The following is an 18,520-nucleotide window of genomic DNA, read 5'->3' as shown; positions in this document are numbered from 1 at the left end:
TGGTGCTCAACGTCTCAATGCTACGAGTTACATAGTGTCTATCCTTCGAGTTTTAAGGACGTCTTGACGCTATTCTAGTGTCTCGAGTGCTACGCTTTTAGATCCTTTGAATTTTGCAACAGTTTTGACTACACAAAATGTAAAGCTCCATGCCAAGGATTTGGAATCCGAATTTGACACCTATTGGCCCCGACATTCCCTTGCATTCCCTGCAATATGGCCACGTACTTCTCGTTTCTTAAGAATGAAAACTATCCCCACAGATCAACACGAGTCTTCCTAACATGTTTTGTTCACACTCACATGCTATAAAATTTCAAGTAAAACACGGTTGACTATGGCGATCTTGTAATTGAGCTATGAAAACCAAAGGTGCATATTGTTGGTATAGTTAGCCACTTTTAATTTTTATTTTTTTAAACTTTTTAATAGTATTTTTTAAATAGAATTTAAGGTATTTTTATTAATTTAATTTTTTTTTATCTTATTGTTTTCAAATAATCTGATTTATTTAGTATTATTTTATTACTATTCTGATTGAAGGTTGGAACGCCATAAATGGCGTCTAATTTTATTTTTAAAAAATAAATTTCTTAATTTTATTTTAACACGTTGCCTTTTTTTTTTCCTTCTTCAAATATTATAGAATTAAAATAATTATTTAATCATGACTTATATTTTTAATATTTTAATTGCGATTACGTGTCAACTCGGGTGGGTTTTGTCTTGTTTGCGTAACTCGCGCTTGTGAGTGAGTCAAGCCGCCGAGCCAAGCCGCCGTGTCAAATCATTCGTTCTTTTAAATAAATAGATTTTATTTATTAGCTACCAAATGCAATCCCAATTTTTTAATTCAAGAAACAAATTAAAAATTAATAAATTTAAATAATAATAATAATAAAAAAATAAAACTAATAGAAGAAAAATTATAAGAAAAAAGAAAATCTATATGCTTTAAACTATTAGAGACATGTTCGAGATTGGACATGTTCGGAAGCAACACGACTAGAAAAAAGATAGGACGTTGGCCAAAGTTTCACCCGAGGACCCAAATAGGTATGGGGAAGTGAAGAAGGCTCAGACCCACATGCTCGATCTTAACTCTAGTCCTTATCTAAACAGGGTATGCCAAATGCATGTCTCGACGCGAGAGATTTTAGGGTTAGCTTAATCTAGTCCAAAACTAGATTCGGATATCTTGAGTCAAATCGTCCTAACAGTTTGAAAAGTAATGGCTTGAAAATCAGCGTTGAAATTTCAAAGGTTCATGTGATGCAAAAAAAAATTAAATTCTATAATAATTTTCATTCAAAATTATTTATTTATTTTTCTTTTAAAATTAAGTTTATTTCCTCATAATTATATATATACATAAATCTAATTTTTTTTTAAAGAATATTAAATAAAATATGGACACATAAAATATTGAAAATTTAATTAATGGCGTAAATTTTTAAATATTGATAATATTTTGAGAGTTAAAAGAAAAGTATTTTGATTTATTTAAAAATGGTATAAGAAAAAGGGCAAATAAATACAATATTAATGGTGGCCGTTGACTAAAAATAGTTTTCCAATCTTATCTTAAATAAATTATAAATTTAGGAGAGCTAAACGTAGCGTGGGACTACTGACCTAAAGATATTAGAAGCTTATGAATTTACATCCACATATTATACGGTCGTTTAAATAGTTACAGTTGTCGAAGAAAAAAAATTGTAAATTCGATGTATCAACCAATTTAAACATAGATCAATAAATAAATAAATAAATAAATATTTATTTTTGTTGAAAAGTCTGATGTTCGAGAAATCTGGAGCCGTAACTAAGACAATCGTGATATATTCAAACGAAAAGATTAAAAAAAATATATTACCTAGTTAATTAATTAATTAATTCCAGGCTAAATAAAATAAACAAATATTTTTAAAGTTTCAAAAATACATTTTGAATTTTTAAAAAAATTTCGTTTATACCCTAAAATTGTAACACCCGAGTAAAGGAGAGATACATAAATGAACCGAGGCCATATCCGAACAGAGAGGTCCTAAGGTTAAAGGAAATTGAAAGTTAGTATCTATACTAATAAAGTGTATTTTCCTTTTGCGGTAGCTTTAATCATAGGAACTCCATAGTTAAGCGTGTTTTGCTTTGAGCAAGTGACCTCTTGAAAATTTTCCTAAGATGCATTCAGTGAGAACATATCATGATGTTAGAAGGACTCGTGTTGATTTGTAGGGATAGTATCTTCACGCTTAAGAAGCTACGAGTAGTAACCTGACCCTGTCACAGGGAATGTCGAGACCATCCGATATCAAATATGAATTTCATACCCATGAACCGATCGTCAAATCCTGATATGATTTCAATTTGAATCATTAAATGGGAGATTTAGGGAGGTGGGCAAGTAGCCATTTAAGATTTGAATCATTAGTTTTATTGACTATTCCAAGTCTCCCATGAATGGAAGTCTTTAGTTTTGGGTATAAAAAGGGAAGCTTATAACCAAATATTAATATCAACATACAATATTCTTCTCCAATGGCTAACTCCTATTCCATCGTTTCCTTATGCCTTCTTGGCCTCCTTATGCCAAGCCTTCATCTAACAAGTACATCTCTCTCCCTTTCATGCATATATTTTTTTTTTCAATTCATTTCTAGTTTTTCGTTCGGTGGAACATCCCAAGTTTATCACGAGTAGATATTAGGTTTTTTCTTTTCGGGTTTCCTCTCAAGGTTTTAAAAAGCGTCTGTTCGGAGAGGTTTCCACTCTGTTATAAAAAATGTTTTTTTCTCCTCTCTAACCGATGCGGGATCTCATAATCTACCCCTTGGAGCCCGGCTTTGATACAATTTGTAATAGCCCAAACCCACCGATAACAAATATTGTTGGAGCCTAGCGTTTGATACAATTTGTAATAGCCTAAACCCAACGCTAATAAATATTGTTCTTTTTGGGCTTTCCTTCTAGGCTTTCCCTCAAGGATTTTTTAAAACGTGTATTCTAGGAAGAGGTTTCCACACCCTTATAAGGAATGGTTCATTCCCTTTTCCAATTGATGTGGGATCTCACAGTTTGGGTCGGAAAAAAATTCTATCGATTTATTTCTGCTAATGGGTACGAGGAAGGAATTCCTCGCTCTAACCCTTACCTAGATCAAACTCGGTTCTAACTAGTTGTAATTCTAGACCTGGTATCAGGATCTGTCTTAATGTTTTTCTTTTCATATTATCGTAGTATTATAAATTTTCTTCGTAATACTCGTGAGAGTGACCTAAGTATGGGGTTTGTTTTAGGTGCTCAAATTGGAGTTTGCTATGGACAAATGGGAAACAACCTACCACCTTCAAGAGAAGTGGTGGCTCTCTACAACCAAAACAACATTAGAAGAATGAGGCTCTATGGTCCCAATAGAGATTCCCTCGGCGCGCTTTCAGGCTCCAACATTGAGCTCATTCTCGACGTCCCGAACCCCGACCTACCAAAAATTGCTTCAAGCCAAGCGGAAGCCAATACATGGGTTCAAAACAACATAAGAAGCTTACCCAATGTTAGATTCAAGTACATCGCCGTTGGCAATGAAGTCCAATCCTCTAGCTCTAACGCTCAGTTTGTCGTCCCGGCCATGCGCAACATCCAAACTGCGCTTGCTAGTGTCGGCTTGGGTGGTCGAATCAAAGTTTCCACCGCCATCGACACGGGTGTCCTCGGCACATCATTCCCTCCTTCCAATGGCGCATTCAAAAGCGAAGCCATGCCACTTCTCAACCCCATCATTCGTTTCCTAATTGAAAACGGCTCTCCGTTGCTTGTCAACTTGTACCCTTACTTCAGCTACATTGGCAACATGAGGGACATCCGTTTGGACTATGCCCTCTTCACGGCGCCCTCGACAGTGGTCACCGATGGCCAGTTTCGTTACCAGAACTTGTTCGATGCAATTCTCGACGCAACTTATGCAGCATTGGAGAAGGCCGGGGGAAGAAATGTGGAGATTGTGGTGTCGGAGAGCGGGTGGCCGACAGCTGGGGGAACAGCAACGTCGATTGATAATGCAAGGACTTACATTAACAATTTGATTCAACACGTTAAGAGAGGGACTCCGAGGCGCCCTGGAAAACCGATTGAGACATATATTTTCGCCATGTTCGATGAAAACCAAAAGAATCCCGAGTTTGAGAAGCATTTTGGGCTCTTCAGTCCAAACAAACAGCTTAAATATCCAATCAACTTCAATTGAGAGATGGAAGCGAGTAATAATATTTCTATACAAAGAAATAAAAGCTTTTGAATAATCTCATGGAGATTGTAATGTTCAAAAGAACTCATATTAACCTTTTATTAATAAACTTATTATAATTAGCTGAGCTATAAATCTTAAGTATCGAGCATTCACAAGTCACAACAGATCAAAACATGAACTAACTTCATTCATATGTGTATATAAATACTACTGCGTTCAGATTGTTTGAATTGAATTGGATTTATCAACTTGAACATAGTTTAAATGATTAAGATATATATTTTCGATCGAGAGATCACAAGTTCAAATCATTCCCATAAAAAAAAAAAAAAATCAATTAGATCTAATGAAAATTCATCACCTAAACTTAATTCAAATCAAATATAGTACGGTGGATGGTAGAGATGTATGTTTTATCTGCAGGGTAGGGACCCGCCTCGAAGAAGGAGGGGATTCTCCGTTTAGACGGAGAATGAGGGAGAAAGTGAGGAAAAAAGAATTTTACGGAGATGAAGAACGAAGTAGGTTGTGGAGATGGGGAGGGGAAGGCTTCCCCGTCCCCACCCGTAGACATCTCTAGTGGGTGAAGTCAAGGAAGACAACATTAATGGTTTGTAGTGTCCTACAAATTAACTCCTTGAATGATGCTAAGTCTTTTAATAAGTTGAAGTCTTCGAACCAAAAGACTAAATTTTGCACTTATAGAAGGGAAGATAAGAGACATGAAGTAGGCGGTGGAGATGGGGACGGGGACAGCTTCCCCGTCCCCACCCGTGGACATCTCTAATAGCCTTCCCCGTCCCCACCCTTTGACAGCTCTAATGGTTGGTAATGCAAGTCTTTGAACCAAAAGACAAGGCAATTTTAACTTATAAAAGGAAAGATAGAGACATTATTGTCCTAAGCCTTTATTTTCCTTTGGTTTTGTTATCAACAATTTGCTCTATGATCTATGGCCAACTTCTATTATTCAAAACCCAAACTCCATTCATCCACCACCTTTTTATTTCTTCTTTGCCTTCTACTTGCACGCCTACAACTTTCAAGTAAGTCTTTCTCTCTCTCGAGATTTGATCTCTTAAAATTATCGAGTTTGATACATAGAATCGAAAAATACATCTAAATTTTAAGTTTTGGTTAAACAATTCTTGAATATCGAACGGTTAGAGTTATAACGAGACTTACCGAATTTGATTCAGGTGCTAATCAGACATTCCCAACAAAAGTGAACCATAGTTATAGTCAAAGCAACATCCAAAGAATTCGACTTGACAATCCGACCCTTGGCTTTCTTGTGGAAAAGAAATTGTCATTGCTACTCAATTTGTACCCTTACTTGAGTTATATCAACACCCATAACATGCCTCTCAATTATGCACTTTTACAAGGACGTCGGCTATTGTTCATGGCAAATTTGTTTACCAAAATATGTTCCATGACTTTTTGGATGCTGTTTATTCTGTGTTGGACGAGTCCAATGGTGAAGAGGACTTTGTATCGGATAGTCGTTGGCTAACCGACGTTGTAGTAGAATTGTTTCAAGCAAATTTTCAAGAAGTTGCTAACATAAAACTATTCCAAGCAAAACACGCTGAACTACGGAGTTGTTATGATTGACCCACCAAAAAGAAGGTGCATCTTATCTTATTAATAATCACTTTCAATTCTGGTAAGTCTTTTTTAGTTATTCTATCCTCAAAGTCTTTATCATTTGAATATAGTATCGATTTACTCATATACTCCAAGTGTCACAACTTAGTATTTGGATAATAATTTGCAACAATCACATGATGGAAATAAAATTTACTTTGTTAAGCTTGATCATAGTTTCAGCTCTTAAGTAAAGTTCATGTAACAAGATTAAGAAAGCTAAAGGAAAATGTGAGATCCTACATCGATTGGAGAGAAGAACGAGTGCCAGCAATGACGCTGGACCCTAAACAGGAGTGGATTGTGAGATCCCTCATCAGTTAGGAGAAGAATGAAGCATTCTTTATAACGGCATGAAAACCTCTCCTTAGTAGATGTGTTTTTAAAACGGGAAAGAATCTAAAAAAGAAAAGCTCCCAGGGTGAGCATACCCTCACCTAGCTCACTAACCCATCACTTCAAGAATCTTCTCTAAACAATGCATAATATTAGGAGTTATGTGGGCTTATCCTTTAATAATCTCTCGACATAGACCACGAGACATCTGTCAAGAGAGAATACGTGAGTTAGAAGGCAAGGGTTTTTGATATACAGAAGAAGTAAGGAAAGGGAAGAAAAGGGCTAAATTTAAAGAGAAGCGGTGGAGTAGAAACCCGCCACGTTTAACTTGGTGGCAGGCTTCTGCAGGCATTCCTTTTCCTCTGCACAATCCACCACCGCCTTCCCTTGCATTCTCTTCAACAGCAGCTATTCTCTCTCCCTCTCTCTCTATCCGCCATGGAAGAAGAGCTTGTTTGATTATGGCCGATGAACCACCTGAGTTCATCAGGTTTTGTTTATTTTTCTTCATGTCTTAGCTTTTAGGATCTTTGATGTCAAGATTATGGATAAAAGTTTTCTTTGATTTGTCAGGATGGAGGGCTATCGCAGCATAGACTGGAATATGGAAGAACAACTATCCTCCGGTGATGGCCTGAGCAGTGAAAAGATATGCTCCGCCGTGCAAAAGGGTTGCAGTCTGGGGAAGAAGCTTCTCCTCACTGGTTTAGCCATATCCTCTGTTCCTGTGGTTCTTCCTCCATTGGTTATCATGTCAGCCTTTGGAATTGCAGCCTCAATACCCTATGGGGTTTTCCTCGCCTCTTATGCTTGTACTGAGACGATCATGAGTGTTTGGCTTCCGATTCCCCCGGCCCTGAAGCTCGACCGCGCTGACGAAGAGATTGTGGAGGAAGACATCTATGAAGATGAAGAAAAGCATATGATGGAAACAGCTAAGAGGGGTGAGAATTTGGATGATTTTGATATCGATGTGGTAGTAGTTCAGGGGGACGAAGAAAGCGAAACCGACATTGGAAGCAAAGGTCTGGCAGCAATTGAAGTGACCAATGTGGAATTTGAAGGAAATGGAGATATTGGAGATGAGGAAGAAGAGGAAGAAGAGTTGAAGGAAACTAGAGGTTTACTCGAAAGAATCAGGGATGAGGGACGAAGAGACAACGGTTTTGTTGATGAAAATGGAGGTGTTGAGGATGTTCGAGAGCTCGAGATTTCAATGGAGGACGAGAAACCAAGTGATTCTGTTGAAAAAAGTGTTCTAGGTTTGTTGAATGAAGTTGACTCTGCTGCTGTTTATCCTCATGAACACTACAGAACTTCTGAAGGTAATTCATTTCTTTTGTTTATAAGTTAAGAGTTAGAATTCAAGCCTATGTTTAGAACGCGAATCGGTTTATTATTCCTAGTTACGAGTTTGCTAATAACTCACGATATCTCTTTTCGGGTTGAGAGTTTGAATATCTAACCTTTGTCATCGGAATTAAAGGGGTCGGGTCGGCGAAATCTAGTGATGAAACAAATGCAATAACGACATTGACAAACAAGGCTGCCAAGTCTGAAGAAGCTGAGCAACTTCCTAAAGTAACAATGATTGATGTGATTGAATCTGATGAAGGTTTGTCTATATCAGAGGTGACTATTGAACACAAAGTTGAGGCAAATTTTCCACATAAAGATCATAGGACGTCTTCCAATGAGGTCAGTACATAATGTAAAGACATCGATTAAATCCGAATACCATGGCCTTGTTTCCTTCGTTCTTCGTTTACCGATCGAGCTAATGAATATGACTAACAAGTACTGAGTTTTAATTGATATCTGTTCTTGGCATCAACTTTGGCATACTCACTTTCTTGGGCTTGGATTGAATGTTTGAAATTCCTGAGTTTTCCCTTTTCTTTTTGCAAGGAACTATCAGGAGAGGTAAAGATAAGAGAAAAGATTGCTTCGATGAAGAAGATCGTAGGATACAAGGCTACCCCCCTCGGAACATACTTAGACGAAGTGAACGCTCTATATGCCTTCATCGGAGTCGAGCCACCTTCCCCGATGAAAGATTCTGCTAATGATGATGATATCAATCTACTTAACCAGAAGTTGCAGTTTCTCATGTCCATAGTAGGGGTCAAGTAGGGGTGTTAAAAGTTTGGCATTGAATAAGTTGCCATTTGTGCACTTTTGTTTGCCAATGGCAATATTTCCTTATGTTTGAGCTATGCACAGTTTGGTTTTGAAATTATGTACCAAATTTTGAACAGTTTATCTACTTTTTTCCCTCTTTCTGTTCAGTTCTTTTCATCCACAAGGGTTCTTGAATCACTCATGGGTGTTAGGAAGTGAAAAATCCAAGAGATCTATGAAATTTATAGCTTAAATGATGAAGAGTGATCGGACAAAATTGTAGAACATTCAATAACTGAAGTGAGAATCAAAGATTCAGAGTGATGAAAAAGAACACAAAACTTCAAATCATGAACTATTATTAGTGTTATGAGAGGCACCTGAGTCTTGCAAATGTTAGATAACCAGTGTGACCTCTGGCCTCACTACATGGCCTAACCATGACCGTACTCGAATCACCGTTCGTGTCGTTAGCTTCCTTTGATCTCACCCGCTTCTTGCACGGTGGAAGCTCGACAGAACCACCTCCTTCAACCTGGCTGCTCTCTGTTTTACCTTCTCGAACCTCGTAAGTCCGAAGCAATACCTCAAATGTTCTTATATCTACACAAAAGGGATGACAACGACGACGACAATAGTGAATAATACATATCAACATATCTATAGGAATGAAGGTATATAAATGGGTCATTCCGAACAACCTGTAAACTTAGATCGTAGAGTTTCGGCCGACCGTTGAACTTGCTCGATACATGGAGAGAACGAGCATAATACGCCGTCTTGTTTCAGCATTCTCTCAGCTGAAGGAATGGCCAACCAAGGTTGAGGTAGATCCAAGAAAACTGAATCTGCCAATCCAACAAACTCTTCAGGGAAGCCCTGACCTTGAACATCTCTAACTCCCACAGTGACTAAGCTGGTCAAGCCAGTCTTCTCAAAATCCTCTCTGAAAAAAGAGGGAGACAAGCAAATCATCATAGAACACAATTACTCAGCAGGGTATAACTTGACAACATATAACAGATCCCGGTTCCTACCTCGCCGAGGCAGCTCTCTGTTCATGAAAATCAAACGTATAGACGTGTCCGGTAGGCGCTACAGCCCTAGCTAAAGACGTCGTCAAAGATCCACTGCCAGTCCCTGATTCTAGAATCAAACAACCAGGAACTATCTCTAAGAACATAATTACAAAACTAATGTCCGCAATGTATAGAATCTGTGTCCTGTGGCTTAGAACCAAAGTCCATAATTCAGGAGTTGGGGCTAATAGGTAAACAAAGCCACCTTTGTTACTCAACACCTTGGACCCAAATGGCTTTCCAATCCAATCAGAATGTTTAAACATACCAAACCTATTCTGAAATGTTGAATTTTCACATACTTTCACAGCCTTCATGACATCATGTCTCTCATAAACAATGACTAAATCTCCATCCCTTATAGAACGAGTGAAAGATATCTTCTTCAAGTCATCAGTTGGCAACATCCTTGATCTTCAAAAGTTCATAAAGAATCAAGAATACCAGATTCTGTCAAAATTTAGGGGAAAAACAGCAACCAAATAAAAAATAGATCCATAATAATCACATATAATTGAAAAATCGAAACAGTTTCAAGTTCTCTCTCGCTCTCTACACTCTTTCGAAGAATCATTGAAGAATCCCATAAAGATTTTGCAAGAACTATCATATAATTCAAGAAAAAGGTGAAACCGCTTGAAACTATATCAAATCGATGCAGAAAGTATCAGAGCGTTGCAAGTGTAAAATGAAGCAGGGCCAATCGAAACACGGTAAGGAATCAGTCGGCAGATAAATTAAACAATTACTGCAAAATTCTAGTGTGCTCCAACATTGAAATAAAGGAATACCTAAAGATTGAAAGTTTGGTTTGGCGTTTAGCTGCTACAGAGGGAACGCAATCGTCGGAGGGGAGGAAGTCGGAAGCTGGCGGCGGCGGTTTACTGGTACTGGAAGAAAATAAAGCGGAGAAGACCTAAGCGAAGAAGAAGAAAGGCAAAGGTAAATTTCCCAACAAATTAATTTTTTTTTACAAAAAAAAAAAAAAAGAAATAATGGATTTAAATTGGTATAATAAATTTCTAAAATTTTAATTTTGATGATTTTAAAAATATTTAAATTTATTTCTCGACCCCTATTTCAATTTCACTCTTGTAGCAACGATACAGCGATGATGCAAATAACCCAGCGAACAAGTTAATCCGTCTGAAATTCACACTTTGCAGACAATAACGACGTATGTTCGAGCATCGAGTTACATTTGAGAGAAATATTTTAGAAAACATGAGCGTTCTCTTACCGCTCTTAAAAATAACTTTTTCAAATATATATTGAAAATAAATGATAAATTTTAATTAAATGTGTAAAAATTAATAAAAAAAATGTTTTACGGACTAATATTTTACTTTTATTATAATAAAAATTTGAATAACGATCTATAACGATCCAGATCAATCGCGTAAATATTGTCCTTGCTGGCACTTTTCCTTCCTTCAATCGATGTGGGATCACTCCCAAATCCACTCCCCTTTGGGGCCCAGCGTCCTTACTGACACACCGCCTCGTGTCTACCCCCTTCGAAGAAGAGCGAAAACGCTGGCACATCGTCCGGAACCTGACTCTAATACCATTTGTAACGACCCAGATCCACCGCTAGTAGATATTGTTCTCTTTGGACTTTCTCTTTCGAGTTTCCCCTCAAGGTTTTTAAACGCGTATGCTAGAGGAAGGTTTCCACACCCATAAATCATGGCTTGTTCTCCTCCTCAACCAATGTGGGACATCACACAATCTGACCCGACCCAACCCACAAACACCTTAAGTCATAGTATTTCAACCGTATTTATAGTATTACACGTCTATTTAATATCTCATCATTAAAGAGCACGGGTCACAACATTTTTAAAATTCTTGTTATAAAATGTATTTTTTTAACCCGAACAACAATAAGATCCATTATTTTCGATTAAGACTAAATTTTAGCACCCGACTATTAAAATAATTTATGGATCAGTCTCTAATTTATTTATCATGATTGGATTAATGTGTCAGCTATACTATAACTCACAATTTTTCCCAATATGGTTAAATTCACATATTTTAATTATTTATATTATTTATGATACAACTCACTTACCATGTTCATTAAAATTTCAAATTGAATTTCACACCCAATTTACCAAAATTTGAATACGAAAGGATTCCAGCGATTATATGATTTAATCGGTCGGGTTATATCGATGTAAAAGACACTGATTAGTCATTTTTAAGAAAAATAAAATCATGTCATTTATGTCGGATGTTTTTTTAAAATATTACTAGAGGTGTCTATTTAATCCGTGGAGTCGGGTAGAGAATCCCCGTTTAAACAGAGAATATAAGTAACAGGAGAGCTTTTTTTTCTCGTTAGCTAAACGGAATCGGAGATACAGATTATATTTCCTATCATTGTCTTAACCTCATTTTATATCTATCTTTAGACATTACATTTCAAAATTTTGACACGAGATAATATGTATTGAACTTTTGAATAATTAATGATTAATGTATCGTGGAGCATCCGTTTGATGTTTGAATGACACCATATTTTAGATTTGACGAACTTGAAACAAGTACCGCATACCCAAAATTCCCTTAAGAACCCCGACTTTCAAGGTTAAGGCTCGACGTCCTACCCAACCCTTCAACAAACCCATCTTTTACCCTCTTGTCTACCCGTTACCCGTATCTTGCTTATACCTCTTATTGGCTTTCATGCACTCGATCGTATCATGACACTCATTTATCTTAGCCTTCAAGTGGTTGAATAGGCACCACTTAAGGGTCACCGCTTTACTTGTCTCTACATGAGAGTCACAACCTATCCTTTCCACGGTATGGTTTGATTTTTTTTTTTTTTTTTCGAAAATGAAACTACACGTTAATTATCGTTCTAGATTTTCGTTATTTTTTAATATATATTAAAATTAATAAAATAATTTTGGGATTGATTGATCTAACGGCGGACAATCCATTACAGATTTAGAATTATTAAAGAAGTCAAATATTTAACAGAAATAATAAATTTTATAATATTTATTAAATTAAATACGTTGTATTATTGGATAAACTAAAACTAATTCACATCCATATTAATTACCAACCAAATATTAATGAAAATAAAATAATTATCTTGCTGTCCTAACCCAACTTCATCCTTTGCTGGAAATTTAATTTTTAATTTAATTTTTTTAAAAAAATAAAATATATTTCTTATATATTCTCATTTTCCTTTCAAGTTTTAAAAAATAATTGGAGAAAAATAAAAAAGCTTGAGAAACTGGTACGAATTTCTCTCTTCTTCTTTTTATTATTATTATTTTTTATTATTAATATATATTATTATTTTTAAAAAAGTTTATCCCTTAGGTTAAACATGATTAATTACTAATTACTATTTACTAATCATTCACTTTGCTCTATTTATTTTTAATAATAATTTAGGTATTATTCGTTATATTTAATAGAAGAAAAGTTGGATATTGTTTATTTTGTTCTTTCCTTTTTTTTGAAATTTTGTGTTAGCCATCCAAATTATATTTTAAAAATAAATATTTTAAGTTTTTTTTATTTTTTTATTTTTTTATTTTTAGTATTTTTAGTACCGGATGGCTCTGGCATTCTCCTGTGTCATGGTTACGTTACGGAATTTGAATTTGGCTCTACAGACCAATACGAGTCTTTCCAGCATGTTTTGCTCTCACTCACAAGAATTCTAGGAAAAATTTTATAATTGAGCCAACCGAAAAAGGAGGTGTATTTTGTTAATATAAACAGTCATCATATTCGTAGAGTCACTCCCGTTCGGATATAGTCTTAACTCCTTTTACTCGGGTGTCACATTAACACTCCATAAGTACGAAGTAATTAAAAATAGATCTATAAAGAAATATAGACTAAATTAATAAACATACCGGTCTAAAAAATATCCTTAAAATTTCCAAAGTTTCAATTAAAAATACATTTAATTTTTTTTAAAAAATTATAAATATTTTTATTTAAATTTTAAAAATACTATATATGGTATTAAAGTAGTTACCTATTATAGTTAATAAATAAATAAATATTAAAATTTATTATTATTATTATTGGAAAATATTTCAGAAAAATTATTCCAAATTAAGAGCTGATATGGCAAATGAAGAAGGTGATCCTATGGTGAGATTCACTAGGGAGACTATGCAACATGAAGTGGTAATTATCTCTACACCCTTTATTATTATTTTTTTTTATATTCTAAATGAGCCCGTCACGTTCATTATCACTTTCGACTCGTGGAAATTAATTATTATCATTATTTCGATATTTTTATAACGGCTAATAGTTTAATGATATTGTTGTTTGAATTTGGAGGAGCATTTGGAGGAAGGAGAATCGTCTTCTACATCAGCTACTAATTTAGTTATCGATACGATAAAATCGAACGCATTTGAAACTGACCAGGCTGAAGCTCAATCGACAACTTTAGTACTTCCCTCGTAAGTGTATTTCTATCCCTACCTATCTCCAACTTAAAAACGCTATCAAATGAAATGATGAGTTATTGTTCCTGCATGCAATTAATACTTCATCTTTAACACACCATTATCAAAACGCTATCAAATGAAATGGTGAGTATCATTTATGCATGTAACCAATACTTAATCATTAACGCATTGTTATCAAATGAAATGGTGAGTATCATTTATGCATGTAACTAATACTCAATCGTTAACGCACGGTTATCAAATGAAATGGTGAGTATCATTTATGCATGTAACTAATACTCAACCGTTAACACTGTTATCAAAACACTATCTAATGAAATGGTGAGTATCATTTATGCATATAACCAATATTCAATCGTTAACACACTGTTATCAAAACGCTATCAAATAAAATGGTGAGTATCGTTTATGCATGCAACTAATACTCATTGTTAACATACTATTATCAAAATGCTATCAAAACGCTACCACATGCATGAAACGTGTATCTTGATAGTGTGCATGAAATGTAAGGTTAATTAGATTTATAGGTCTGAAGCAGGAAGGGGGAGTTTAATGAGTGAGGATAATGCATACAATAATGGGGGCCAACAGGCAGGACTGGGTGCTGGGAGTTCATATTGGGGTATCAATGGGTATCAGTTTGCAGCAACCAATATGGGCTCTGAGCACTTCCCTTTGGCTGTGGCTGCTACTACTCCCACTGCCATCCACCTCTCCAACACTCAGGTTAGTCCATGTTCCTTGTTCAACTCCTTTGTGTTCTTGATCTCTAGACTAAATGGATATATGAACTCTGCAGGAGGGTATGGCTGGTGGGAACAATCAATACCCATCAGAGTTCTTACAAACGCCATCGATTGAACAATGGTATCCACTCAACAAGATTGATATCCAACAACAACCTTCCTCTAATCCATTTAGGTATGTTCCAATTTGAAAATGTATTTAGAATAAAACAATATTGTGACATCCGCATCGGTCGGAAGGAGGAATGAAGCATTTCTTATAAGGGTGTGGAAACCTCTCCCTAGTAGATGTGTTTTTAAAAAACTTGAGGGGAAGTTCTAAAGGAAAAGTTCAAAGAGGACAATTAGTGGTGGGTAGTGTGCCACCAAGAACGCTGGCCCCCCAAGGGGGTGGATTGTGAGATCTCACATCGGTTGAAAAACAGAACCAAGCATTCCTTATAAGGGTGTGCAAACCTCTCCTTAGTAGATGCGTTTTAAAAACATTGAGGGGAACCTCGAAAGGGAAAGTTCAAAGAGGACAATATCTCCTAGCGGTGAGCTTGAGTTGTTACAAATAGTATCAGAGCCAGACATCGGGCGGTGTGCCAGCGAGAACGCTGGCCCCCAAGGGGTGGATTGTGAGATCTCACATCGGTTGGAAAAGGGAATTAAACATTTCTTATAAGGGTGTGGAAACCTTTCCTTAGTAGATGCGTGTTAAAAACCTTGAGAGGAAACTCGAAAGGGAAAGTTCAAAGATGACAATATCTTCTAGTGGTGGGCTTGAGTTGTTACAAATAGTATTAGACCCACACACCAGGCAGTGTGCCAGCATTCGTTGGCCCCCAAGAAGGTGGATTGTGAGATCTCACATCAATTAGAAAGCAGAACGAAGCATTCCTTAAAAGGTGTGGAAACCTCCACCTAAAAGATGCATTTTAAAAACCTTGAGAGGAGAACAATATTTGTTAGCGGTGGGCTTGGGCTGTTACAAATGGTATCAGAGCCAGAAACCGAGCAGTGTACCAGCGAAGACGCAGGCCCCCAAAGGGGTGGATTGTGTGATCTCACATCGATTGGAAAAGGGAACATAACATTCTTTATAAGGACGTGGAGATCTCTCTCTAGCAGACACGCTTTAAAAACTTCGAAGGAAATCTCGAAATGAAAAGTACAAATACTCTAATTTTATCATCTTTTTATCTTATCAATTGTTTCAGGTCAGAAGAAATACAATTTCAAGGACTACTAAACCAAGGACCATCAAATGGCACCTTTTACTCAAATGGTCTCTCAACCATCCAATTTCCTCAGGTTCGTCTCTCGATTAGCTTCATCGTTCAAGTCACGGACCAACACTTACTCATAGAATTCTACGAAACATTTTAGCTATGATTACTAGCTATGGTTCATGACCTTCAATTTTACTCGAAATCAAGTCATTCTCATAATAAAAGCTTCTTCGACAACGTAAAACAACTAATCGAATAAATCGAGACCGCTCGAACCACAACTTTCAAAAGGGTTTCTTAATTTTCTCTAGAAGATAACATTTTCTTTGATATATATATCTATCTTCATTGCAGACAAGATTGAATTTGCAAGATGGGCTGCCATCACCTTCCAATCTTCACCTCTCAAGGAATTGGATTTCTGAAGGCAATGGCTTGAGCAATGCTACCACCCCTCCAACTTCAAGGTGCTTCCTATCTATTAGACACAATATCACTAAGAGCCGAAATCCACTGCTAGCATATATTGTCCGCTTTAGCTCGTTACCTATAGCCGTTCAGCTTCATGGTTTTAAAATGCTTCAATTACAGGGAGGTTTCTAGACCCTTATATAAGAAATGATTTGTTTCCCTCTCGAACCAACGTGGAATCTCATACTTAGAGACTAAATTTGTAATTTATCTATTTTGATAGTCTTAGTTTGATAAAATTGAAGTTTCGAAACAGATCACCACAGAATAGAAATGCAGTTTATGACCCAACATATGAGTCGATGGGACTACCTGTAGATCCTCATTTACGCATGTTTCTGGCGAGACGTGATCCAACAGGTAATATCAATGTACCTGTTATTTTCTTACTACTTGGAATGTTTCGATTCGGTTTTATCTTTTATGTATCGAACGCCTTTTTATTCAAATTTAATGTGGATGCATTCTCCTTTCTTAAATTTGATTTTCAGGCGATGAGATATGAGAAGTGAGAAGCATCAACCCGCCACATTTTCCTTCACAAGTTGAGTCCGTCATTGGTATGAGTCAATAAGCTCGACTAATTTCGAGCGGAACATTAAGCATTAGAAATAATTACATGTGTATACTATAAGTGCATTGTTAACACATGATTTAATCTTTGCACAATTTATTAATCATGGAGCATTTGTAGTAGAAGCTATTAATCGTTAAGCATTTCTAAGAGAAATTATTGACCGTTAAGCATTTTTAGAAGAAGAATTGTTAGTATTTTTCTCTTCACACAGCTATCAGTTGTACGTTTCGTTTCGAAGTCATTGTGATCAAAGTATTTTTTTTAATACAAAGTGTTTTTTTTGTAAGTGAATATGTGAGATCTCATATTTATTGAAGAGGGGAATGAAGTATTTCTTATAAGGTTGTGGAAACATCTTCCTAATAGACGGGTTTTAAAACCGTAAGGCTGACAACAATATGTAACGAGCTAAAGCAGACAATATCTATTAGCAGTAGGCTCGGGCTATTACAGTTGATATCAGAGTCTGACACCAAGTAGTGGGACAGTGAAGACGCTGGCCTCGATTCGAGAGGTGAATTGTGAGGTCCCATATGAGTTGGAGAGAGGAACAAAACATTCCTTATAAGAGGGTTGAAACATCTCCCTAATAGATGCATTTTAAAACTGTGAGGATAACACTGATACGTCGAAGAATACATTTCACCTTTGTTTTGATGGTTGAAGTGTGGCATCTACTTGTCGACAAAGAAAGTAGCTTGTTCTTGATTTGGACACCACAAAAACAAACACCAATATATCAAGATCGATCGCACTCACACATTCACAAACAGAAATTACACAGAGACAGATTTACGTGGTTCGGAGAGAAGAAATTTTCCTACTTCCACGAGTGGTGGCCAATCACTGTAGCCATAGTGTTTACAAGTGTATTTCTCACACTCTCATACTACAAAGTCTCTCCTACAAAGTAGTCTCAATTGCCTCTAAACAAATACAAAATAATAATGACTTTACATGACTCTACATGACTTGACTCCATACCTCAAAACAATGCTCGACAAGCCTTTATACAGGCATAACAATACTAATTCTCTTAAATGAACTAAATAAATGAGAATACTAGTCCAAAAGGTTATAAACTAAATGAGAGTTAATAATCAAAATGATTATAAACTAAATGGGGTTTAATAACCAAAATGAATGAGAATTATGACAATTCATCTTCATAACAATTTACAGCACTATTAAGTCACACATCTCTAACCAGCCTCAGGCCTACCTCAACAGTAAGGTATTGAAGTGGAAAGGAAAGTGGAAGCTCTATAGACATTGTACAAGCTATTATAGGCCTATGAGGCTACCTCTGTCATCCAGGGTTGTCGTGGTAGTCTTCTAAGTCTCAAGGATGGTTTAACAGTCATGGAATGGATTCACGTCTCTAGGTTTCTCAATTTCGACTTTCTAAGTCTGGATTGATTAGAAGCACTAGAGCCACACCCTTTGATTGTCACTCATAATTCTATTGCGCTTGAACTACTAGAGGCGTCCCATCCTAGGTCACAGTATAGCTAAACTAAAGGTTGCACCCTAGTTTTAGGGAGAAGTCACACATTCAATCACCAGGAACTAATATATAGTAACGTATGCTCAACGCGGTGATAACAT

General features: G+C 36.2%; 3 protein-coding genes and 1 long non-coding RNA gene across 8 annotated transcripts; 3 read left to right on the top strand and 1 right to left on the bottom strand.

Moving 5' to 3' along the window:
* The first annotated feature begins 2,520 nt into the window (after positions 1-2,520).
* Positions 2,521-4,384, top strand: LOC111461371 (glucan endo-1,3-beta-glucosidase, basic isoform-like). The gene is made up of 2 exons (XM_023104873.1): positions 2,521-2,611; positions 3,300-4,384. The coding sequence occupies exons 1-2, from the start codon at positions 2,542-2,544 to the stop codon at positions 4,241-4,243; spliced, it is 1,014 nt and encodes a 337-aa protein (XP_022960641.1). The 5' UTR covers positions 2,521-2,541; the 3' UTR covers positions 4,244-4,384.
* Positions 4,385-5,161: 777 nt separating this feature from the next.
* LOC111461747 lies at positions 5,162-5,983 on the top strand. The gene is made up of 2 exons (XR_002713640.1): positions 5,162-5,292; positions 5,446-5,983. It is a non-coding gene; the product is annotated as an uncharacterized LOC111461747 (long non-coding RNA).
* Positions 5,984-6,328: 345 nt separating this feature from the next.
* On the bottom strand, positions 6,329-10,372 carry LOC111461754 (tRNA (adenine(58)-N(1))-methyltransferase catalytic subunit TRMT61A). 4 transcript variants are annotated; one of them, XM_023105392.1, is made up of 5 exons: positions 10,227-10,372; positions 9,394-9,849; positions 9,058-9,302; positions 8,737-8,959; positions 6,329-6,440 (listed from the first exon to the last, which is right to left on the bottom strand). In XM_023105392.1, exons 2-5 carry the CDS (start codon positions 9,840-9,842, stop codon positions 6,392-6,394), a joined length of 966 nt encoding a protein of 321 aa, XP_022961160.1. In that variant the 5' UTR covers positions 9,843-9,849; positions 10,227-10,372; the 3' UTR covers positions 6,329-6,391. The 4 variants fall into 4 exon arrangements, with proteins under 4 accessions (XP_022961160.1, XP_022961159.1, XP_022961161.1 ...); XM_023105391.1 differs by having other exon boundaries at positions 6,330-6,440; positions 9,394-9,885; positions 10,227-10,371; XM_023105393.1 differs by lacking the exon at positions 6,329-6,440 and having other exon boundaries at positions 8,614-8,959; positions 9,394-9,885; positions 10,227-10,370.
* Positions 6,522-8,523, top strand: LOC111461753. 2 transcript variants are annotated; one of them, XM_023105390.1, is made up of 4 exons: positions 6,522-6,725; positions 6,809-7,560; positions 7,722-7,933; positions 8,154-8,246. In XM_023105390.1, the coding sequence occupies exons 1-4, from the start codon at positions 6,697-6,699 to the stop codon at positions 8,160-8,162; spliced, it is 1,002 nt and encodes a 333-aa protein (XP_022961158.1). In that variant the 5' UTR covers positions 6,522-6,696; the 3' UTR covers positions 8,163-8,246. The 2 variants fall into 2 exon arrangements, with proteins under 2 accessions (XP_022961158.1, XP_022961157.1); XM_023105389.1 differs by having other exon boundaries at positions 6,523-6,725; positions 8,144-8,523.
* Positions 10,373-18,520: the final 8,148 nt, after the last annotated feature.

The sequence above is a fragment of the Cucurbita moschata genome, unplaced genomic scaffold (genome assembly GCF_002738365.1).
Source record: "Cucurbita moschata cultivar Rifu unplaced genomic scaffold, Cmos_1.0 Cmo_Scf00025, whole genome shotgun sequence".
In the NCBI taxonomy this organism is placed as follows: Eukaryota; Viridiplantae; Streptophyta; class Magnoliopsida; order Cucurbitales; family Cucurbitaceae; genus Cucurbita; species Cucurbita moschata.
This window is presented reverse-complemented; position numbering and strand designations above follow the sequence as displayed.

What these genes read in the sequence shown, in the direction of transcription:
- LOC111461371 (XM_023104873.1), top strand. Translation starts at nt 2,542, where the DNA reads ATGGCTAACTCCTATTCCATCGTTTCCTTATGCCTTCTTGGCCTCCTT. An exon ending in GCCAAGCCTTCATCTAACAA is followed by an intron (nt 2,612 to 3,299) that starts GTACATCTCTCT and finishes GGTTTGTTTTAG; the next exon opens with GTGCTCAAATTGGAGTTTGC.
- LOC111461753 (XM_023105389.1), top strand. Translation starts at nt 6,697, where the DNA reads ATGGCCGATGAACCACCTGAGTTCATCAG. An exon ending in GAACCACCTGAGTTCATCAG is followed by an intron (nt 6,726 to 6,808) that starts GTTTTGTTTATT and finishes TTGATTTGTCAG; the next exon opens with GATGGAGGGCTATCGCAGCA. An exon ending in ATAGGACGTCTTCCAATGAG is followed by an intron (nt 7,934 to 8,143) that starts GTCAGTACATAA and finishes TCTTTTTGCAAG; the next exon opens with GAACTATCAGGAGAGGTAAA.
- LOC111461754 (XM_023105392.1), bottom strand. Translation starts at nt 9,842, where the DNA reads ATGTTGCCAACTGATGACTTGAAGAAGATATCTTTCACTCGTTCTATA. An exon ending in TCTACGATCTAAGTTTACAG is followed by an intron (nt 8,960 to 9,057) that starts GTTGTTCGGAAT and finishes CCTTTTGTGTAG; the next exon opens with ATATAAGAACATTTGAGGTA. An exon ending in CTAACATTTGCAAGACTCAG is followed by an intron (nt 6,441 to 8,736) that starts GTGCCTCTCATA and finishes CTCTCTTGACAG; the next exon opens with ATGTCTCGTGGTCTATGTCG.